Source organism: Sycon ciliatum, chromosome 5 (genome assembly GCF_964019385.1).
Source record: "Sycon ciliatum chromosome 5, ocSycCili1.1, whole genome shotgun sequence".
Classification (NCBI taxonomy): Eukaryota; Metazoa; Porifera; class Calcarea; order Leucosolenida; family Sycettidae; genus Sycon; species Sycon ciliatum.
Genome location: NC_088647.1, coordinates 2,851,230 through 2,875,862, shown reverse-complemented (window position 1 = coordinate 2,875,862; position 24,633 = coordinate 2,851,230). Strand labels below are relative to the sequence as shown.

General features: G+C 49.6%; 1 protein-coding gene across 3 annotated transcripts; it reads right to left on the bottom strand.

Moving 5' to 3' along the window:
- Positions 1-5,934: 5,934 nt before the first annotated feature.
- On the bottom strand, positions 5,935-19,794 carry LOC135817176 (uncharacterized). Of its 3 annotated transcripts, none has more exons than XM_065330302.1 (4): positions 19,118-19,794; positions 9,928-10,240; positions 7,066-7,789; positions 5,935-6,565 (listed from the first exon to the last, which is right to left on the bottom strand). In XM_065330302.1, the coding sequence occupies exons 1-4, from the start codon at positions 19,539-19,541 to the stop codon at positions 6,386-6,388; spliced, it is 1,641 nt and encodes a 546-aa protein (XP_065186374.1). In that variant the 5' UTR covers positions 19,542-19,794; the 3' UTR covers positions 5,935-6,385. The 3 variants fall into 3 exon arrangements, with proteins under 3 accessions (XP_065186374.1, XP_065186375.1, XP_065186376.1); XM_065330303.1 differs by lacking the exon at positions 19,118-19,794 and adding an exon at positions 12,342-12,660; XM_065330304.1 differs by lacking the exon at positions 19,118-19,794 and adding an exon at positions 10,612-11,103.
- Between the last annotated feature and the right edge of the window lie 4,839 nt (positions 19,795-24,633).

Genomic DNA, 24,633 nt, shown 5'->3' with positions numbered 1-24,633 from the left:
CACACCGGATGACGGTACAAAGGAAGTCAAAGAAGACGAAACCGCAGATACCAACGATGATGACGGGATAGAAGGAAGAGACGGTAAAGACGAAGGCAATGACGAACAAGCCGATGCCGACGAAGAAGACAACGACACCCCAGTTGGTTCCGTCCCCAGCGAGGGTGCACCTCCAGTCGCAGTACCAATCTTTGGGGGACGACCTCGTCTAGGCCTTGACGACCGTGCCTCAACAGGCATAACGTGAAGAGGCACATGCTGGTGGATCCGTGCCTCCAGGTGCTGAAGGGTCCTACCCACATACCGGCTCTCACATTGGGTCATTGCCGGCACTCGAAGTTGTAAATAAGATGTGATAATTTAAGAGTGGGTAGGACATCCTTCTTCACCATGAAGGCACGAGCTGTTGTGTAGACGAACCGGACACTAACATTACGAAAGTTCGATTTTTACATTTTTACCACCAAGCCGATTTTGTGTAGGCAGAAAAAGAATTTGTTTACGTTGAAATTGTTTGTGAATTTAGATCAGTAGTTCTCGTTTGTGGTTGCATGGTAACTTTCTAGTGGTGAATTTATCGCATCTGTTGTCACCTGATATCGTTGAATGGTGTAATGTTTCTTTCAGCTCTCATTTTATCGCGCTAGTTAGGGTCTAAATTATTACTTGCATTGTGCGTATATATATTGAGTTAAGAGCTTTTGTTGATTTGCCAGTAATCCTCTGATGAGATGGCGACGAAAACGTTTAGGAACAAGCTTCTTTATTTACATGAAAACAAGTTTTGCTTATGGTGTTTGTACTGAGTGCGCAGCTTACTCTATTTATTGCGTTGATTACATTTTTATCTCCACGGAAGCTTTTTAATTTTTTTATTTATTAATTTTTTACATTTTAACCTTGTTGGTGGCTTGTCGACTCTTGTACAGGTACCATGTTTTACATCGACAATGCGGTGTATCATCAGCATGCATATTCTTATTTCTCATATCATTCTGTAGCATTAAAATATGGCCTTTTAGGCTGTACTCACACTACTTGAAAAACCGCATACAAGTGACTTCCGTGTGAATGTTGCCACGGTGACGGTTGCGAAAATGAAAAAAGCCCTTGAAAGCCGCTTGAAAGGTTTCAGCGGAAACGGAACCCTCTTCTACGAGGTTTTTTGCTTTCAAGCCGTTTGGAAAGCTGTGTGAGGTCAGGAGGCCGGAGTACTATTGTACGTTGAAAGGCTTCAGAATATTTTTCATGCTTTGTTTCCTCGTGGTCGTACTGCTCCTGTACATATACTTGTAGTTTCCTTTTTTGCCTGTCATTTCTGAATTCTGTGGTGTTTTTTTCCGAGTATTTTCCGTCTTCTTTCTTCCAGTAGCTTCCCGTTGTTTTGATTGCCGTTTCTGTCGCATTTCTTTTGTACCATTGCTTTTGTACCAACATCATGCCTCGCGTAGTGTTTTCTGACGACTTGGAGAAGAAGCTCATCGAGCTGTGGAGAGAAACCTCTTCATCCGTCGACGTCGACGATGTGCTACTTCTTCGCGAGGCATGGCGAATGAACTCCACGATCCAAGCAAGATATAACTGTTTCTATTTTTCTCATGAACTGAAAATTTCAAATAAGTTGATCGAGCGCTAAAAAATTGAAGGAACGCAGCCTCGGGATTTGCAAAACTACCACATGACAATCATGTTTCTCCATGGTAATTTGCTGACAAAAATGCTTCAAGTCGTCACTGGAGTGCAGTGTGCTTGGAAAGGCTTTTTCAAGTACTTTTGTCTAGATTTGAACGCGACATTCGCGTCAAACTTTCAAGTAGTGTGAGTACAGCCTAAGGCCCAATTTTCAAAAAAAAATTCCCGGGGAGGACCCCGGACCCCCCTCTCACAATTTCGCCGCACCAATATTAATCTGCTTCCTACGCCCCTGTCATCCACTGTGTTTCGCAGCTCTCTTCACTTCTTTGCTCTGGAATCTTCATGTCATGTCAGTGAGGGTCAGTGAGGGTCAGTGAGGGTCAGTGAGTCCGACACCAGTGACTCAGACCGTACCTGACCGTCACTGAATATGGCCAGTAACCATTCCGACTGGTAATGATGCAGTGCAGTCACTGTAGTGTGCTCTTCTCTGACTGAGTCACACTCATTCACCTTTCAGGATGATTCTTACCTAAAAAGCTTAAATGTTTGGCCCGGTTCAGCCGAGGATATTGCCTCAGAGCGTCATTCTGCCAAGTCGGACATGTTGCAGGCAAGACCAGCGATAAAGCGATAAAGAATGAGGATGCTGCTGGATGCTGGCCACGAGGTCACTTGGCTTCGGGCCAAAGCATGCACAAGGTCTCACGGTGCGACTTGAGAAAACTGAAAGAATCATCTTGACCCCAGCCGCCGGGTCCAGGCCAAGTATTAGTTCTGATCACCGTGAGTGAGATACCTTAAAGTACATGTATACACTGCACAGGTCCACATGGATTGAGTCATGTTGCCAGCATGTACAAGTACATGTACAAGCCAATCTTTCGATTATCAACCACTGATCGGTGCATATCGAGAAATGGTTGGTACTGATAAGAAGAAAGCCTGAGAAAAAGTGAAAACAGCCCCTTGTGAATACACAAGCCTAATGCCAAGTAATGGATTGTTGTGTGTCAGTGCCGTTGGACGAATCCACAGGTGGCCGTCAGACAATGGACTGCTGTTGCTATTAGTGCCAGCGCACTGCTTTGTCTAGCTAACTTACACGCGTGTGTGTGTGCGTGCGTGTGTGTGTGTGTGGTGTCTCAGCATGCGGTATGGTGTCTTTCTGTGTAAGGAAAGTAAGTATTACTTCGAAGTAGTTTTGACTGTTTAGTGCTGGACCACCTGGTGTGAGTGTGGGCACACAAATGGACTAGGTATTGGCACCAGCAACTGGTCTCGCTCTTCCCCTCTCCAACTCGCTGCTAAGTACTCCGAACAATAGAGCACTGCCTCTCCGGGATTGTCTCAACATTTTTGGCCAGACGCCTTTAGTTCAGTAGCAAAAGGAAGTCTGGACTCGTTTCCCTTGCCTTTCAACACAACATCTTTAGTTCGCCGCATCACTACATCAGGACACAGCAGCTATCGCAGTACCTTTCTGTGCCTTGAACTCGCTAATAATAACCAGATAACTGCATGAGATTGGCCTTAAAAGTCACATGATCCCGCACACCTTTGTGCTGTCCTCAGGCTCTTATTGTGGCATGTTGGCACTGCCCCTGTATTTCAGGCTGTAACCCTGTTCCGGGTGTAGAATGCTTGACATGCCCTCCTTTCACTCATTATCATCCCCTTGATTAGGGCGGCATGCTACAGCCTACTGAGCGGAATACACAAACTGATTATGTGTGACTACTTCTGACTTATCACTAATGTATCTAGAACATGCATGGACTCCGGGTTTTGAGGACCAAATTCCTCTGGCGTGAGGGAGGTATGCTCAGGCAGCTAGAAGCATGCACACTTGTATATACATGTACATGTACATAGGTAACTCAATAGGCACTCTCGCAATAAGCCCCCCCCCCCTGCACTGTGATCGGCTGATTGCCACTGTATTTTTCCGGATCTAATTGAATTTAATAGTCACTGGTACCAGTAACCGGTACTAGTCCAAGGACCTTAGCCTTAGGCTTAGGTGAGTGGGTGTAAGCCAGTTATGGGCACACACGTCCTGTTACACTCCTTACCTACTCACATTGTACATGTACCTTGGGCTCTCCCCCTCCCGGTGCACAAACATGTCCAGAAGTTCCCTAACTGTTTTTCCAGGGCAGGTCAGAACCGGGGAGTCGTCCGAAATTAGTCAGCTACAGTTGTACAGGCCCTGAACCAGCTCCTGAGGAGCGGTACGGCTACAGGGCTGGTTCTTTCCCCATGCAGCCCAGGGCCCTGCATGTCCAATTTCATTGGGAGGATCCGATGCAGTCTTCAGGTCTAGGCCGTATCGCGCGCGCGCGCACACACACACACACACACACACACACACCTTGAACCTTAACGCCCATTGCCGTAGCAATGATAGCGATGGCGTCCTCACGCTGAGGCTCTAAATACCAAATCTGCAGTATGGCGCATGCCGCTTAAGGTCACCAGGACGACGGAACACTCTGTCACAGCGGTAGTTGGGGCACGGGATGTCTGGGGCACACACACACACCTTGACCTTTGACGCCCCATCTCCAGTGGAGATGATAGGCTACTGAGTTGGGCAGTACTTGATGTGACGCTTCAAATCGCCACTTCTCCTTAGCGCTCTGCCGCATGGGCAGCGAAAGTCCTTCGGTGCCGGGGGAGGAAGACGATGTTGATGGACCCGCCTGCGCCATTCCGGGCGATCTTGCGCGAGCCGATACCACTCTGACTCCGGAATATCCAGTGAGCGCAGATCACCGACAATCGTGTCTCGCCAACGCTTCTTTGGCCCATGCCGTGGTCTGGTTGCCTCGAGCTCCCCAAACAACACTTGTTAAGTAAAATACGGGCCACGTCCATACGGGCAACATGACCCAGCCAACGCAGACGGTACTCACGTAGGAGAGTGCCAATGTCTTCAGGAAGATGCGCTCTCTGAGCTAGATCAGCAGTGGTAAGATGACGGGAGTGCTGATCGCTCCTTGAGACTCCCAAGATGGAACGGACGCATGAGCGATGAAACAGATTCAGGCGATTCATCTGTCGGGCCTTCATGGGCCAAGTCTCTACTCCATAGAAGAGGGTAGGGATGACAATGGCCTTGTAGACAAGACGCTTAGACTTGATGGATAGGCCGCTACACCCGAAGATTGGCTTTTGGAGAGCGCCAAAAGCACGGGAGGCCTTGGCAACACACACACACACACACACACACACACACACACACACACACACACACACACACACACACACACACACACACATCGTGTACCACACACACACTTGCTCGCTGCCAAAACTGGTCACATACATGTATGTCTCCCCAGGAGAGGGGAGAGAGACTCAAAAGGAATCTTGGAAAGATGACTCAATTGCCCCCTAGCAGCTGACGCCCCCTGAAATCCCCAAACTATGGGTGGACCTGGAACTGATCCAACTTATGGGCTCACCCGTGACACCTTACAAGTGGGTGAGGACAAGGTGCAGAAAAAGGATTGACGGCATCGGGGTATCAGGATCCAACTGCAGTTACCCCCTGCCCCGAGTAAAGGTATTACTTGCTACTGGTGTGGGTGGCTAAATCAGAGTGGATCTTGAGTTAACGTTGGCAACAGACCCAACACTATCTGGCATAAGCGAACCCACCAACCAAACTAGCTGGCACACTATTGGACCATTGGACGCCCATCGCCGAAGGTGATGATAGCGATGCTACAGCAGAAGCCATAGCAGCTTGTGCTGGGATTGCACCATTCAACAACTTGCAAGGCTGAAGAATTGTCCGCCACTATTCAGCCTGGTCTACACCACACAGCTAAGAAGTGGCTTTTTCTGTCCAGTGAATCCCTACTTTTTGGCACACACACACAAACACACACGCACACCTCACACACACACACACACACACACACACACACACACACACACACACCTCACACACGCACATCTCACACACCTCACACACGCACACCTCACATACGCACACACACACACACACACACACACACACACACACACACACACACACACACACACACACACACACACACACAAATCACATATCAGTGATAGTTTGTGTTACAACTGGTCTCAGTTTCTATAGTTGGAATCCCTGTTTTACTATAAATAAGACGTGGGACGAGATATATTTTTGGGGAGAGCAGTCCCAGTATGCATGGCTCAGTAATAATAAATTTAATAAGTCAAGCAATGCAAAAACTATACTAATCACTGCATACCCAATACTACAAGAGCTGGATTCTAACTAAGGAAGGCAAAGAGAAAGGAGATATTCAGCTCGCAAGATTGCGTCGTCTTTTGAGCTCGGGGACAGGTCCCCAAGATCGTCGAGTTGAAAAGAATACGAGAAATAATCTAGGCAACGGCGGGAAAAAAAGCATATAGAGAATTTGGTGGAATCATACATACTGGATAATAATTTTTTAAAGAAATAAGCTCAACCCTGTATATTAATTCCTATCGGTATAATTGGGCAAGCATATATTTCTCGGGCAAGCTCAAATAGTACAGTAGATCACTGATACCATATAATCATCAAGGGGGTTTGACGAACAAACAAAAAATTGGAGGTCGAGTCAAAATATATTCGGACAGACGATAAAATTCGACGACGGACTTGACAAATAGAAGATATAATCCAATAGAGAATAATAGACTTTTCTTTGGCGATGAATAAATTTGCAATCAGTCCTATCAAGCTGAAATGTGATCATTCCGTGCCTTCCGCCGACGGGTTGTCTTTACATACAATACCGGCACATTCGCAGGGCTCCAATAGCTGCGCTATCCTACAGTCCTGACATCCAGTCTCTCTGACGGACGTGCGACCGTTGAGCGACATTTGCCGCAGTCTCTGCACAACCTCCAGGTCGGACTCTCCCATGATGGCCTGGACAGAAAGCAAGGACAGCAGCGGAGATACATGCAATGGTTAGTTTGGTCAGAAGCGCCAATCAGCATGACTGCTGCATGCATCATGTTGAACACAGTCATTCATTACAAGAGGCTTATAGTTAATAAATCAAGTCATTACACATAATTATTGAGATCGACAATCAAACAGTCGTAAAGGTTTGATAAAGCTAGTGCAACAATTCAAGTAGTTCCTCCCTGGTGAGAGTTTATGTTACATGTGATAGTACGAGACATACTTGAGTAGCAGATTTAAAGTGTAATCGGGACGGGCACGCAATATTTTTCTCCATGATCATTCTACCCCCCCCCCCCCCCTCCCCCAGCTCGTTCAATCATGTGCACATGTGTGGGCGTGTGCGCTGTTGCTGTATGCATGTTGCTGTGTATGTGTGTGTGTGCATGCGCGCGTGTGTGTTTGTGTGTGTATGCGCGTACTCCTGTTGCTGTGTGTGCACGTGTTGCAGGAGAGCTCACCTCTACGTCGTCGTCGTCCTCCCGAGCGAAGAGCTGCTCCTTGAGCAGCATTCGGATGTAGGGGTTTGCGATCCACCTTCGCAGGCGCTGCATCATGGAGTCGGTCACGGCCCGCCGGCGCCTTCTCCCGGCGGCCGCAGCTGGCCGCCTATCCGGATATGCAAAGAAGTAGCCACTGAAGCCGGCCGCCTCGATGACGTGATTTGACTTGAAGTGAATGTTGACCGTCTGCAGGCCGGTGACGGATGCCCCGTAGTCCGTTGGACTGCCGCAGATCAGCTTGTCGCCAGTGTATCGCGTTGGAATAGTCAACAAGTCGCGATCCCAATGGCACATGCTGGAGTCGCCCTCGATCCTAACCGTCGGGAACTCCACGTAGACGAGGTGCCCGTGCGGCGCGGTGAAGTTGAACCAGCAGTCCATGTTCGGGAAGTAGTGGTTCGGCCACTGCGTGGTGCGCGGACTCTGAAACGGGTTGTAGCGCGCATTGGTGAACTCGCCTTTGCTATAGACGTGCGGCTTTCCGGCCGCCGTGGATGATGGCGGTGACGCGGTGGTGGTGCTACTGGATATAGGTACTCGCGATGGCTGTCGGCCGCCGGTCTGGAAGCCGGCAACATGATCAATCACCTGTTCCGCTCGCACTGACCCGTCGGAGCTCTGCTGTATTGCTGCTGCTGTGGGCCGCGTACTTCTGCATTCGTATGCTCCGTAGACCACGACACTGCAAACACACATTCATACAGACAGACAGAGGGAAACTATCATTAGCTGGCTGCTGCTGCTGCATGCTGATGCACCACCATCACCCTGAGAAAGGCCACTCTGAGGCCAGCAAAGCAAGCAGGAAAAGTTGCATGACCATGTTTGGCATGGCAGCCATACACTTATGCCATATTCTGGCACCTCTGCTATATGGGCATGGCATGCTTACACTGCCTCATGACTCAAGCAAATAGCTCTGGCTCATAAAGCCCTGGGGGCTCTTGAGGCTGACCCCAGCTAACTTCTCTAGTGGCACAGGAAGCCTCAGCGCAGTTTATGTGTCAATGGTCATCACACAAAGTGCTCTACAACCATGCCCACAGATGTAGGGTGCTCAACTGCTGTGCATCCCCTGACCCCTAGCCCTGGCCCCTAGCCCTGGCAGACTGTGTGATGAGTCTGTAAAACTGGATGGTCAGCATCTGACACTGCTACCGCATTCCAGCCCCGTGATCACCAGTCCAGAACCGCAATGCATCACCCTCACACCCACGGAGTGTCACAATGAGTTCTGCATGCGGATAATCCCATTCCCTGCCGCCCCATGCAGCTGTGGAGAGGGCACACACTCAGCATGCCCTGCACCTGCAGCCCACTACATCACTCACTTCATCACCATTGTAGTACTTGTTAGACATGCTACTATGGGGTATGCATGCACAATACAGCCACTGAAATTGGAATGCAGCATCTTCTCTCTTTCCTTCATAACTTCTGTGGTGTTATGACTGGCTGGTAATTTCATTTAGGACGTGACCAGCTGCACGCACTGTCTAAGATTAGCAGTCGCTCATTAGCAGGGCCACACTAAGTCTGTTCATTCTCGCCACATGTTGATGTACATGCTCTGGGGGCATAGCAGCCGCATTCCTCTCTACTCTCCATAGGGAAAATCATGGCAAGTAACACTGGTCAGCGGCCAGTTGTAACGTCCCATGATTCAGACATTGCAAGTACACGGTAGTAGCAGAGTCACTCTGGCCCATTGGAGACATTGGTCCTGGGAATGTTCAGTGCAGCAACTCCATTGCCGCATGAGTATTTTTATTCACGGGTTTGCCATGGTATTCCTGATGTGAGTAGTAGGGAAACTGGTCAGTGGACTACTGCCACTGGTTCATGTCCCATCACAACCTTACTCTATTCCACACTGACACAGTGCTAGAGATGGGCGCTGCACAGCTGTGTGCTGCATGGTGATGGTGACACAGTCACTACTGTCAGGAGATTCTGCTTGTAAGGATAAGTGGTCAAGTGGCCAGAAGGCCAGGACCATGCAACTACAACAGTTCTTTGGAATGCATAGCTGTTTGTGCAACATCCGAGTCCCTGCAACAGCTACCCAATACCCGGTGTTCTAGCCATCTGCAGTGTGTCCCAATGGGCCTATGCTCATTAGCAATCATTCCACTTGCTGCACTTTGGCCTCTCCGACCGCTTTGTGCCCAAACATCTCCGCTTTCATCCTTTGTGTTTGTTTCAACTTTCCTGGCATTGAAATCCAAGAACCAAAATAGCATGCCCCTTTCTGTAGAACTGTAGACTGGTGTAGTGTGCATACCAAGGCTCTTTGGGAGCAGACCATAGTGCGTACTGTCCATAGCTGCACCTGTCCTCTTTCCCCGGCTTACTCAGTCTGATTCTCACAAGTTACAACCCAGCCAGTTACTCATACATACAACTACCATCATCCTCATCATCATGTAGATTGAAGTTCCTACACAATGGGAGACATGACTGTGATGCTGGCAGGCATGCATGCACCCACACAACTGCCTCAGACTACCACTCCCAGCACCATCACAATGCATGAGTACTCTTATTATTATTCAGTATCCCAGCTCAGGAAATGGTTGATGTTACAACACAGCTTCCGAGTGTGGATTATCACCAGCATGTTTTGCGTCCATATCAAAGGACAGATAGCCCCATGCTATAACTGCTGAGTACTAGTAGGTAACCTCATCAAACACAGCAAGTACATTGTGTTGAGTGCCTGCCAGGGTTTCCCCAATGGCCAGTGCCTAGATTCTCGCCAATCACACAGCTAATAGTTAGTTACATGTGGGTTCATGTTCTAATGACAATATGACTTACCCACTGCATCGATGTACGAAGAGACTGGCCAACGCTACCAGGACAACGAACAGGCTGGTTGCCATACTGCTCGTCGTGTGTATGTGATGCAATGTGGTAGAGGAGTGATGGTGATGGTGGTGATGCTGACCACCGCTCAGATGGGCAGAATAGTGGTGCTGCTGTGGGGCCGCCTGTCGAGGATAATGCGACGACACTTCACACCGTAGATCCCTATTACAGCACGCACTTCCTAGCACCGAATGCTGCTGGCGCTGCTGCTGCTGGTTTACAGCGGATACTGATAAGGTCGTTGGGAGTTCACCGTTCGAACCTGATGACAGCGACAGCAAGAACACAGGATGCACACGCACAAAACAAAATATTCCACAATCGGTCAGCCTTTGCTTTCACTTCACTCTGGAAACTACAATTTCGGAGCCTACGACGTTTCGACTTTGCAGAAGTGCAACTAAAGCTGAAACCCTACGAATTGTTTACTGATAAATGGAAATTACACTTGTGAGACGGGCAGGGCTATTTGAGAGCATAGGAATGAGCCTCTAGCCTAGACTTGGGCCCTTTACAAACCAGACGCATACACTGGGCCTATTCAAGAGCTAGGCTATAGAATACGCAGTCGCGTGCGCCAATCTCGAGATTGATTGAAAGCGGAGAGGGAGAGAGATGGAAGGGTCTGCTCACTTCAAAGACTTGTTGGAGCTGAGTTGAATCCCTGGCACGGGCCTCTCACATTGCGCTGGCGGGCAGGATTTGATGTGGCCGCGCTGCCGCAGCACCAGTTCAGCGTTGTAGACGAGAGACCTCCGCTCCGTTCCGTAGAAAAGACTCGGGACGTTGGTGTGACCTTGCACCTCTCGGCTAGCACGCCCGCAAGGATATCGAAACTGTGAAGTGCTCAAGAACCTGTCGTTCACTCTCCTGCACAAGTGCAGCACTTTTACCGCATTACGTGACGTTGCAGGGACGCTAGCAGCGTGAACTATGACACACGCACAGAACGGCGCGCTTTGCCTCGGTGGAACCTTCGAGCTGACAAGGAAGCTGCAAGAATAGGATTTCGGTCTCCTCGAATTTTTCAGGAAGATGCAATTCTGATGTCTTGCCTGCGCAAACACTTGCCGAGTCTCCTTCCCCATCTGCTAAAAGTGCAGTAGCTGAAGCCTTGGCAGGCCCAGCTTGCTAGCCCGTTTGCTTTCTCCTCCTTCACACTCGCTGTCTCTCACAATCGTGGCCGCAGAGGACAGCCAGCAGTGGCGTGATGACGTGTGCACGTGTGAACGCTACACGTAAACATCGACGTTAGCGATCTCGTTTTTTTCTAGTCGAGGCGCTGGGTCCGTAGCAACGCTACAACGTTGCTCCTTCATGCGCACGTCCGTAGACCTAGGTAGAGCGCACTTCTTGTATCCCAATGCACAGCAGAGTGCGCAGACCGGATCGAGCAACGGAACGGCACAACACCAGTAGCGGCTTCCCGTGCACATGCAATACACACGAGATTCGTGTTGGCGTGAAAATTGCAACATTTAAAATTTTCTCCCCATTCTGTCGTGTCACTACCTATTGCCAGGCACTCAGTTTGGCTTCAACGAGCTCGTAGATCTTCTACCAAGTAGATTCCAAACCCCCAATGAGTTGCCTCAAGGCACAATCATTTTTCCGCCTGGGTAGAAAAGCATTGCATGAGGGTAACATTAGGCGTAGCAAGTGTCATCACCTAGCTGGCTGGACACTAATCATTGCCTTCACGGGCGTGGAAAGTGAGTTTAGTTGTTCATGAAACGCCATCAAAAGGAACGGAAAAAGTTCCCAAGGTGGCACGATTATTCCTCGTCTTAGTGTTACAAGAAATGAGATCGACTCCGCCGCGGCCCAACGCTCTGATGTGAAGTGTGAAAAGAGTGAATTCGCAGACCAGGGGTGTGTGTGTGTGTGTGTGTGTGTGTGTGTGTGTGTGTGTGTGTGTGTGTGTGTGTGTGTGTGTGTGTGTGTGTGTGTGTGTGTGTGGTGTGTGTGAGAAGCTAAGGCCAGTAAGGGAGGTCAACTAAACTAATCCAGTCTTGGTCAAAGTGGTAGACAGAAGTTGGCATGTACGAGGAGAAAGGGGATAAATCTACCACGCCAGTCGCCCTGAGGATACGTTTGGTGCGAAGCTACTCCATTCAATGATAGGGTTATTGTCAGGAATGCTTCAGGTAGACTTGACGACGTAATACTTCAAAGCAGTAATAAAATAATTGAACGGTGATATAACGGCGAAACTGCTTCGATGATCATTTTTCTATTGGAATCAACAGTCAGTTCAGTAGGTGCGAGTTTCTCACTCTTTGAAACTGCCCGTGCATGTCTAGCAGAATGCACGGTGAGATATTGCCCATCCACAGACCCAGTTCTCTCCTCATTTCTCTCACCTCTGTGTGGACATTTGTCGAAAGGCCGCCGCTGCCTGTTTCGACACCAGCAGTAGTGCTTATCAGCGTCCATCGTCAAACCTTTCGGCGCACTGAAGTGGCCGCACAGGCGCTCCATATCACTACACCTTCTATGATCACACGTGTTCATTTCGTCACCTGGTTTCAACATCTAACACTTCACCTAAACTAAAGCCTATTATAGCAAACACTAAACAATGTCATATTTTCGCTTCTGGTCTCCTCCTCAGTTCGCATCTTCCTCCTAGCTCCAGACTTCTCCCTCCAGGATGCACTTGGCAAGTGAGATGGACGTTTCCCCTGCGCTAGCAGAAGACTGTTGACTGTTGTCAGCCTACAGGCTGCTGATGCCCTCCCCTTGTATGTGTGTCCTGTGCAATGCTGTACTTATGCCTGGTGGGTGCACAATAGCGGAGGTATGCACACAGGCATGTACCTGTGAGTGTGTACCATGCATCTTTTCCAAACGTAGCCTAATTTTGGATGGCGAGAGCATCTGTGGGGTGACAGGAATGACATTTCCACATTCCCGCGGCGCATGTCCTCGACCGGTTAGGAGATTATTAATCCATGAGCTCCACGGCGGTGTGGTCGGGAGCGAAAGCCACCGAGGGCCCAGCACATAGATACAAGAGGATTAGCTTCGAGATGAGCCAGGGCACAAGAACCTCAGTGCCTTGGCGCCCCGTGGCGTAGCTAGGGACGGCCCTAACCTTGTCGGCTCACAGGTTGCTGGCAGTCATACTGCTGTCGTCCTTGGTAGGTGCGCGGCGGCCTGAGCACAACGAAGAGAGGAGTTGAGCGTCACTCGTCGTGGTGTGGTTGTCACTGACCTGTGTGCTGTTGCCAGCCAATCTCGCACCCTACCTGGATGCCAACCGTCGCTGCCATCACGGCCAGCATTGTGTTGCACCCTGTCATTCTCATTGGGATTTGTTTGTCGGATGGAGGCGACCGCTGTTGCTTGATGGTCTATGTGACTGTCCAGTTGTGCAAGGGCACCACGAGTGCTACAAATAGTATTGGTCACCGCCATGTTCGGAGCGTCCCGAGCGGCACAGGCCATTGGTTGCTTCCTGGACAGGCTTGGACTTGTACACGCGTTTTGATGCGCAATGCCGTAACCAGCTTTAGCCGAGGCCAGAAAGTCTACATTGCATTTAATTGTGTGAGGTTTTCCCGCGATAGAGTAACACGAGCGTCTACTCCGGCTCCACAGTGTGAACACACTCGGCACACTACATGTAGTACACGTACACACAGATACAGGATACTGTGCTTGTTTCTGGGGTCATTCCGAATGACCATTTGCACTGCACTGACGATATGCGCGTGAGAGTAGCTAGCAGAGGTCACAGAGGTCGAAGTACACCGCGCTCGAGTTACGGACAGAAGATTCTGCTGCAGCCACGTGACCATTGCCGACATGTCGGCACGACAGTTAGCGAAGCTCAGGCGCACATGATCATTGTTCGATGCATGCATGAGAGGCGGAGGTTCACATGTTCACGCTGTTTCCGCACTGACTGTGTTCAGCATCCGCCATGATCCACGCTTTACTTTCAACGCATTGTGCTGGCACAGGTTCAGCAACAGGACAAGAATAGACTGATGTACATAGCTGAGGTAGCGTCGGCAAATGCTCTGCGGTGCTGTACCGAGCCGTGCCAGTATTGTGCTGCCAAAGGCAAAGGGGCCTTGTAGTTCATCACGGCGTCTCCCGCCGCCGAATGCCAGAGAGCCTAGCGCCTGGATACCTAATCGTTGGAGTGGCGTTCACTAGGTTCGCACCGTGTGACTACTGCCACGATCGGTGGTATGTAAGTACGTCGAGTGAGCCGAGCCGCTCTAAAACCGGACCATGGTAGGCATTTGCGAAATGTCGCTTCGCACTGTTCAGCAGCATTTAGCAGAATATTCTGCTTAGCAGCGTACATTGTACACTATGGTCGCTGTTGACTATTGAAACAGTCCCTGATTGCATATCTGAATGTAACGTTGCATGCTTGACTGGAATTATACTGAACCCGCACGGTAATGTATGATATGGTCATTTCCTTCACCTTTTCTGGACCTTGTTTTATAATTTTTAATTTTGTGTTACACTACATGATACAGCGCAATGACAGCGTGAAACAGGCCTGCTGGCCTTTTGCGAGTTTTCCCATTTGAGCCCATACGATAATTAAATAGGATAATTATTGTCAGCCCAGCTGCCGCTGTATCCACTGTCTGACAATTGCCAGGGAGATAATGACTTGATGGCGCTGAATTACACCGCTTGTCCCATCTGGTCACACAAATTAATCACTGCGAGATTATCAGAGGTTCAGTTGTGGAGATCATTGTGTTCCTCGCATTCAGGCCATCAGGGGACGGACCTAAGCCGCGGTGACTTGGCGAACAGAGATTACTACACACATGTATTGTGCGAGCACCAGTACTTAAAAAGTTGTCACAAGTGCGTTTCAAGGCGGGAGCGAGTTGCGACTGATTGTATGACGGCGTGAGGATGCTGAAGGAGTCGACGAATCCACACAGTTACTCGCACCATGAAGTGCTTGCACCTCAAGCCATGATGATTCTTTCCTCACCGCGACACTACCCTGAACATGTTCAACGGTGTTCGTCCGGATCTGCGCGAGCACGGTGCAAGCTATTACAAACACGTTAGATTCTACATGTACTTAGCATATGGCATGTAGACTGAATAATTTATGTTGAATTTTTTTAAACATCCCCACGTGACCATGTCGGATTGTACTGATTGTAGGCTCTGTGTTGAAAGTAACTTAGCTAGTTGCTTTGAACAGACTATGCGTCACAGGAATAGCGCCTGTTGTCAGAGCCCAGGATACGTGCATATCGACTGGCTGAGTTTCTCCGGGGAAAACCCTGGACCCAGTCTCAGGAAGAAGGAGGAGGAAGTGGTATTTCGGGGTGGTGTGAACATTTCGGTAGTTTGAAGCCACGCGAACTTGGTACAGTTAGAAACGGAAGCTTGATGTTTGCTGAGAAGATTCTACTCGCCCCGAGGTTTGGGTTTTGTAATGTCTCGGGCCAGGCTGCATATCCTGGTTTCTCTCGCTGCGACTAGTCCCCGAGTACGCTGTGACAATGGGCTCGATCATCTCGGAAAGGTTCGAGGGGAAGACGATGATAAAAGTGAGGTGTGTATACGAGTAACGTTGCTGGGCAGATAGACGCACTCATGTACATGTGTGTGTCATGTAGTTTTTGAGGTACTGGTAGGAGTCAGCAGAAGCAGTATACGTTTTGCACGCAGTTCGTTTCACCCTTCCAACATTTGAAACCTTACCAAACTGGCATTTGCAATACGCTGCCCGTATCAGGACGTTATCAATATCAGTTTCATTTTCAGGTTGACAATATCAGCGCTGTGCACACTGAATGGAATGTAGGCACGCACGCACGCACACGTTTATATACAATGTATGACCACGTTAGTAATACAGTATCCGCGTAAGTAAGTCCACCAACTAACTAAACTATTACTTGACCCACTCATCTGCAGTGCACACGGCGCAGATACTGCTATCTCCGACCAAAGCCGATGGCGGTGAAAACGATGACAGCTGACTTTCTCTCTGTGCGGATCGGAATGAGTCAGGCGGTCTCAGCTACAGGTACTTGTCGTGTGGGAGAGAAAGGCCGAATGGCGTACAAGGTTCTAGTGGCGTGTGCTGGGGATCAGCCTCGGAACCGTGATATACTGAAGGGTAATAGAATAACCGTGTTGCGTAAGCACTAGCGGACCGAAGAGCAAGTCAGTGAGCGAGAACTAGGATACAGCTCTTCCAGGTCATGATGTGGCCGATGGTCGCTACAATAGTGTACTGCCGTCACCCGCCTGAACTTTGATGTAGCGCTCGCGTCACCGACGCGATCTGACGTCGTTACATGATCACAAACGGAACCTGCTTCCCAGCGACACACGGTAAACGACAGCCTAGCGCCCGCAGACGACGCGACCAACGCGCACCATGCTCGCTGCCAGTAAACCTACTGGAATCGCTCTCTATCTCTCTATCTCTCTCTACTTGCAGCAAGTCCTGAGTGAACTGAGCTAACCACCGACTGTGCTGCCATTCGCTCTATGGTCTACAATGATGTCGATCGCTGGAAGGTCTAGGTCATGTAGATCTCCAGTAATGACACCCGTGTACAAAGTGTACACGTACACGTACACGTACACGGGTGTCAGATGTCCCGCAGGCCGCGTGCCGAGTGCGTGGGACTACGTACAGACCGTATTTGGTGTTGCCACAAGTCCCCGATCAGACTCACGCGACTACAGACGTTCCAGGTAGATATACGCAACGTCTGGGGGTGATCCACACCGCACTCTAACTGGGACGCACCTACTAGACTTCACAGGGAAGGTCTGGCTGGTTGTCCGTCTAGGAAAGCGAAAAATCGTCTGGGCCGTTTGACGCTGTATTCGCGCTTTCCGTCAGTCTCGTGACTGGCACCCAATGCACGCACGATTGAACCGTAGAAGCAGATGCAAAAAGGTAACACTTCTTCTGAACTATTTCCGTGTCTGGCTTACAACACGCGTATACGTATGCGATCCTAGCCGCACTCTAGCTCTATCTCTGGTCGTGCGCGTCCACTGTTCCACGGTCACAGTCTTACCACTACTGACTGTATCTTGCTGGCAATAATCTCGTATGTCTTCAGTCACATGACCCTACTATCCCTAGGTTTACAACGACGTTACGTTGCAGGCAACACGGACGCATGGTGACGTCTACAAGGGGAAAACGCTCAGCGCCGTCGTTCACCAGGCCGCGTTGCGCTGAACCACTCCCTGCCCTGCACTGGCTGCCTGTGCATGTGCGGTCTGGCAAAGCCAGCGGTTGTTCTCGCATAGATTTGTAGTTTCCTTGCGGCGTTCCGCGTCCGCCAGCCACATTTCTAATGTCGCGTGGTTAGCATGAATCTTTGCGCCTACGAATTATGACACCAGAGAGGGAGTTGGTGCGAGGATTAGAGCGAGAAAGAAACTGTCAGCTCCCCCTTGTTGTGTTAGCATCCCAAGCACGAGCTAGTCGGTGCCGGCGGAAAAAGCAACAAAAGGGACACGTAGGAATCCGCCATGTGCTCACTTTTCACCGCGTGCGACCTGGCAGGTTTGGCCAATCTAGCATAAAATCGCGTCTGTCTTATTATCTCATGTCATCCCAGCATGCACCGCCGTAACACTGTATCCTGTATACATGTAGCGATCTGTCCTGTGCGTATGTACACGCAACAATTACATGTGAGAGCGCTTGGCTGCGTGTATCTTCAGATGGCAAATACCTGAGATGCTGACAGGCATGGAGAGACAAGCACTCGATCAAGGAGGCAGTGGTAGTGCTCCGCAGCTCGTGTGTCTCTCTCAGTGACTGACTGAGTCACGGTGGTAGCGAGCGGGTCATCGGCCACTCTGCAATCGGTGCCTTTCGGTGACCCTCAAACGAACAGAAAAAATGCCCGACGTGTGACTGAGCTAAACTTATCGCGATCCCAAACACAGTCTGCATGACACTACTAGGACGTGTAATTCCACAAGCCATAAGCGATGAAAACTTGGCGGCCGTCCCGAATGGAAATGTCGCAGCGTTTACGCTCAGACCTGCACCGCAAAGTGTAGTTGTCGGGAACGAAACTGAAAGTCCTGCGCACAAGACCCCTCCAACCATCCGTCTCACGTCAGGCCTTGTCGTGAGGTATGGCTCTGCTAGAAGAGGAGGTGGTGCATTAGTGGACACACTACACGCTGAACAGTTCCGTCTTTGCCTCACCCTACATAGACTGTCTGTGTGTTATGGATACACGTAGTCCAATGTTGTTGTTGTTTGTATTTTATTTTGATTCGCAAATTCAAACGGGCATAGAACCCAATAACATGAAAGCGATGTCAAGTCACCATCCGCTCAGAAGTCAGATTACTACCATAACAGAACTATCAGCAGGGCCAGGGGATACACTTCCCATCACTGGCGCTGTACTGTGTACAGTTCCCCTGCAAGGACCCAACCTTGCAACCACAAACTGCAGGACGAGACGAACAGGGTTCATGCGCGCACCTGCTGAGGTGGGTTGGCATCATGTTTGTGAAACTGGCAATGTGGCGATGGCGGAGAATCGTACACGCGATACAAGCAGGCGAAGTCCATGGCCGGAACAACACTATACAGTGTACATGTACGACTGCGCACTGCGCACCGCCATACAGTGTCCACGTTACGTCATCATGGCTAGGACTAGGTAGGACTCCGTAGGAGTATGCCTGTGTCAGACTCATACTATACATAGTCATAGCTCCAGATCCGCTAAGCCTTGCCATATGCACCACTAGTATGTACCGACTGCACAATACTGTCCATACTGGCAGTCATATGCATACATGCATGCATATGACTGTGACTGAGAACTAGTACTATTACTAGTATTAGTCTGTTGGATTAGGAGCGCGCAGAGTATGGAGGTCAGGAACAGTACTTCACTTCAGCTACTGAGTACCGGTGACGTTTCTAACCACGCACTTCAAACACACTAGCATTCCCTACACAGTACGCTCGTCCAGGCGCGCTAAGTGCGTAATCGACTTTTAGTTTCATTTTCAGAATTCCGACCACCAAGAATAGATCTGGCAATGTTGGAACGAAATCTTATTACAGAAGCCTTATCGCTAAAACCAAATTGCACACAAATGCAGAAATTGCACAATATCTGCGTCTTACCTGTGCCACAGGGATGTTGGGGTTTCCAGTGTTGCCACAGATCCAAATACTGCACACTCCTCCTCTTTGCTAGCCGTCTTTCACGTATTCTTCCCGCTGTTGAACGACACCGTCGAAATCTAATCCACTCTGCAGACGTGTCTGAACTACAACTGGAGGTTCTCACTCGATTGGTCTCTTCTCTAGCAAACGGTTTGCGCTGCCCACCAATCCCTGTCGCTAGACCTTCTCCAGCTGCTGCTGCTGCTGCTAATGATGATGATGATGGAGTTCGTGTTGTTGTCAGTCCTAATGGTCTCGTGGCTGATGAAGCTGATGATGCTGATAATGTAGAGGCCACTCTGGGTCTACGTCGCTCCTGCATTATGTGCAACTGCCCTTGCGCGCACGCACTCAGGGGGAACTGCGAACTGAAAGCGTCCATTGCGCTCCGTCTCCAGCAATTCCACCAGCGCTCTTAGCCAAACTGATCTTGCCTCGTCGGTTGGCGTGCCAGAGCGTGACAAAGCGCGCACTGGTCAACACACGGCGGGACAGTCGCACCACATGATCTGGCGGTACACACAACAAGACGGGAGGCAGAACGCGCAAAGGCGATCCTAGATTCCTCGCAGCGACTACTAAAGTAGTTGTCCGCCGACAGCAAGACAGCAGCTCAGTGCTCAGTGCTCAGTGGTGGTCTCTACGCGGTATGCTGTGTGTTACCTAGAGGCCTACCCGTTCAGTGACTGAGTATGCCACTGCAATGCATACCGTTCATGTTCCTACTGTATACTGCTGCACTCGCACTGTGTCTCCTCGTCTACACTACACCAGACAGTCCTTCTATCCAGTTTTCCTGTTTCCCCACTCCCCAGTGCAGCGATGTGCACTGCACACGTGATCGACCTACCACCCTCTACACTGTACACCAGATCTCCTACTCTGCCCCTGGTCTCCGCAGTATGCCAATAGTCATCCTGTAGCTACATAACCTTGCGAGATTGAGTAATCCCCACCGACCGTAGTGATAGTGTGTGATAGCCATCACCATGTACATGTACATGTACATGACCGTCTTTACCTGCACCACTCATTGGGGTGACCTGGCATGGACGTGGCGTTGCGGAGGATCCACCCAGAAAAGGTCTGGCCCGTTGGCAAGACAGAAGTAGAGCGTTCTGCGGTTCATGCATCCGCTGCCAATACGGCAGCCGTGGCACACGTACACTAGCCTGCATCCCAGTATCATCAACAGCACTAATATGCCTGCTCTGCCGCCGTGCTGGTTGGTCGTGCCAGGGCTCCCAATCCCATCGTTCTCAGACGTAGAATCTACGAGCGTGTACGGCTACGAGTCATGTTCTGTCATATAGTGATGGCAAGAAAAATCCGACTTCACGCAAGCACCAGACTGACAGTGGGCTGGGCCACTCACACTGGACACTGGTCTCTGCAGTGAATGCGGGTCTGTTCTATTCAGGGGGTTGGATTTCACACTGTAGAGGAATGGGTACATGCTGATGTATGTTTGAGGGAGTACATGTACATGACAGCTGTAGTGTAGCAGTCAAGTATTTGCGCCTATGCACAGGTTCAGACAGACCCTCCTCGAATCCTCCAGTCCATGAGCCGGCGATGTACGGGCTTTGGCTGCGTCTAGCTAGGATGTCAACGATGCATCCAACTCGGCTAGACGGACTGAATTTGCATGGCTGTGATATGATGTGATGAAGGGTTTGGATCATGCTGTGAATCTCCCGCGACCTCGTGGCGAAGTACATGTATGCATGTGCTTGTACAATTGTGTGTGTGTGTGTGTGTGTGTGTGTGTGTGTGTGTGTGTGTGTGTGTGTGTGTGTGTGTGTGTGTGTGTGTGGTGTGTGTGTGTGTGCGTGTGGTGTGCGCGAGCGCGCGTTCCAGACGTGTGCGTGCGTGTGTATGTGACGGATATTTGAACGCGTGTATGTATGTATCAGGTATGCGTTTACGTGTGTCCATAATTATGGCTTCGTGTGCGTGCATACGATTGAGACGGTGACAAATGGACACTAACTGTTCGTAGGGATCATCTGTAGACGTCGGGGCGTGGGAATTAGCTACAACGCATTCCTTACAGCCTACAACACAATACGGATTGCCAATTCCTGCAAACCCATCGGGATGGGTCCTGTATCTACGTCTATGCACATTGCTGGTACATGCTCTGGGAAGCGATAATTCTCATGCTTTCCGTATCCTGACGTGGGAATCCTGCATGCGCATGACCTCAAAATGGTACGGTAAGCTCGGTAAGCTCGCGCCCAAATCCAGTTTCGGTGGGAAGGCAGCAGGATCGATCAGCTGCTGACTTGGACATCATGCTGGTATGGTGTGCCTTTCCATCTAGGCAGTACTCTAGCTGCCAGGATACGGAGATGTGGCCTGACTTGAAACTTAGCAGCACCATTATTGTTTTATATTGGTCGGGCCATAAGAAGCAGGGAGAAAATGTGCTGCGACCGCGATTCTGACGGGAGACAAGACACTGGCATGATGGACGGCCGGGTACTGAGCGACCGCCGAGCCCGTTCTAATCCACTCTGGCCTGAGGTATTGCCTAATGATTGACAGCGGACGTTGGGACGACCACACGCGAAGCAGAGTGGGTTTCCAGCCCCATGCTGCTGTTATGACCATGTCACACTATCTCATCTCCGTCACTCACTGCTTGTTTGTGCTTGGTTGTGCGAGTAACACTGCCGCATACGCTTACACTTTGAATATCTTTGTATATCTTCATTGTCATTCTGAAGAAGGTAATCGTCGAAACGTTTTATACAATGCACGTAATAAACGTTTTAAAATATAATCAACAATATCAATCAGTCTGTAGCCCTGCTCCCGTTGAGTGGTCCGCCTATCCTCGGATGCATTTTATGGATCCCTCGGGTGTTGGCTGGACCTGTGCTAGTGTGTCATCGTATAGATATCACGCTCTTGCCGAGATTTGAAATATCTTGGCAGCTCCACGAGCTTCAATTGAGAGTAAGATGAAGACAAAACTGGGTTACTGTTACTGCCACTTCATACCTCGAAGTACTATTGTCCAGGTTGATGCAGACTCTGTCAGCAGCTTTTAACCAGCGCACTGTGCTGGTTGTGTTTCTCAACACAATAATTGTATAGCAGATGGTAACGCATCCATCTGCAGCCATCATCTGCATCATGACTTTGCACATCTATCGCTATGCTGCTTCATTACGCGACCTGTTTTAATTATTATTATTAGATGGTAACGCGAATGTGTGACCTTCACTCAGTTTACTGTGCATGTTGTCGGTACAGTAGGCATTGGCACTGTTACTCGACGCTTGGCAAGCATACCATGCACATCTTACACATTGCCGTATGCTTGTGGAGGAAGTTCACCAGGAAGTTCAAGGAAGCGTCTGACACACAGTACATGAAGACCAAACGCACTGGCTCGTCTAATACGCACATAATCAGATCTGCACAGCTCGAACCACAACTAAACCTGTGCCATATATGTACATGTACATGTGTGTACGTGCCGGTAAGTACTTATAAGTAGCAAAAGTAAATAATTGGTCAGCCGCAGCCACAGTGACGTCATCGACCAGAAATCACGTGATGATGACATCATGGCGACGTCACTAGGCCATAGCTGGGCTCTTGGCCACAAGCACAGGCAGTTGCACTCTTTTCCCGGATATCTGGTGATCAGATAGCGGTAATAGCGGGGAAATGGCCTCACAAATGGCTGGCGTGTACCCTGTACTATTAATAATCGCACGCAGTCAGGTCGTTGCGAGGCAAATACACACACAGCAGGATAATAACCACGTTTCCTCACAGGAAAGAGGCTGCTACGCGCTGCATTGTGTTGTGGTGAAGCTTGAGCGCTTTCTTCAACCAGCAACATGTACAGTATAGTCATTTTGTGTCTGAAAGATATGTGTCATCATGTTAATTGCGACGGTTCAATGGGATCAGCCGATTTTCGCACATTAATTATGCGCGTGTGTATCACCTCAGTACAAGGTCATGAGATCTGGCGCAAAATGATGCTGACTTGGCATCACCATGCAGGCCAAGGCTGTGGTGCGAATCGAACCAACAGACTGAGTCTGTGCTACGTGTTAAACGCCCCTCCCCTCCCCTCCCTCCTGCCGACGTCTTGGATCTCTAAGCTGCTCACAATCGCTCTTGCCTTGGGCTTCAAGTTGCGTTTGTCGTCTTGGCACATTTATTCCGAGTTGCAGTTCGGTTCGGCATTACCAAACCCCTGTCTATATTTGTAGGTGGTCTTTCTCTTATCCTGTAAGTTGTAACTCACTCCGAGGTCCGGTGTTAGATGCAAGTACATGTACATCGAAGTAGTATTGGCTCAGTGCCTCTTGCCTTGGTAGTGGTCGGTAGGCCTTGGTGGATAATGTTTGAAACATTGACAGCTGCAACTCCCCGTGCCGAAAGGCGGGCTCACGCCCCTGCATGGTTACTTCCCCTTGTTTACCCAAGACGAATAGTGGCCGACTGGCCGAAAGCAAATTAAATTATTTAAAAAAGTGAAAGATTCCTTTTAAGGGCCTGTGTGGTTCGACCAACTTCACTGCCTTTTTACCGTATGGTTTGAAATTCCGGTTCCAAGTCTGCTACTGTATCTTCTTCATCCAAAAAAAGAGTAAGCATGAAGCCCACCAGGAAAATATCATTCTACCAACTTTTCTGCCGGCAATATCCGCCAAGTTCTTAGCCTTAGGCCCAGTGATCAGTCTGTCACTGTTAGTAGACCGATAGAAACTACATTGTCATGTATTACACAGTGCAACCACTACTAACTACTGTGCAAGCGAAAGTGCTAAAATCTCCCTCCCACCCCTGCGGCAGCACGGCGAACAGTCGCAGAAAACGTCCTCTTATGTTGCCTTCTACTTTGTCCAAAGCCAAATTCGTGGAGCTTACACGCTTGACTTTTACTTCTACAATTCATGTACCATCACACACTACTCCTAACTTTAGTACATGTAGGGAGAAAGAGAGATCAGAAGAAGTTGCGTTCGTCTCAACCGAAAATCAGATGCCCATCACCAAGAAAGAAACTCACACAATAGCTTTTCGGATCCCGCCTTGCTTCTGGTGTTCGGGTACAGTCAACGCAAGCGCTGCTCGCGACGTCTCATTCCTCTCCTCTCCTGTCCTCTGGTGTCTGCACTGGCGGCAAGTAGAACAGTCAAAGGCAATGCGACATGAAGGCAAACTGCCCGGTGGTACATGGTAAAGACGCTTTTAATTAAGGGCGTAACTCTGGACATACTCTCGATATGCTAACGAGTGGTAAACAGTACCTACATGTGCTCATTAGATTGACGGAGTCGATACATTGGAGTCACATACAGTTGCAGCGCAGGAGTACGAATGGTATTAATATTGCGGACGAGTAAAGCAAATGCAGGCTTACATTGGTTCCACTGTCGCGGAATTCTGCTCGATATGATGTAGCGTCACCTCGTACTGACTGTACTGGTGTTTCCTAA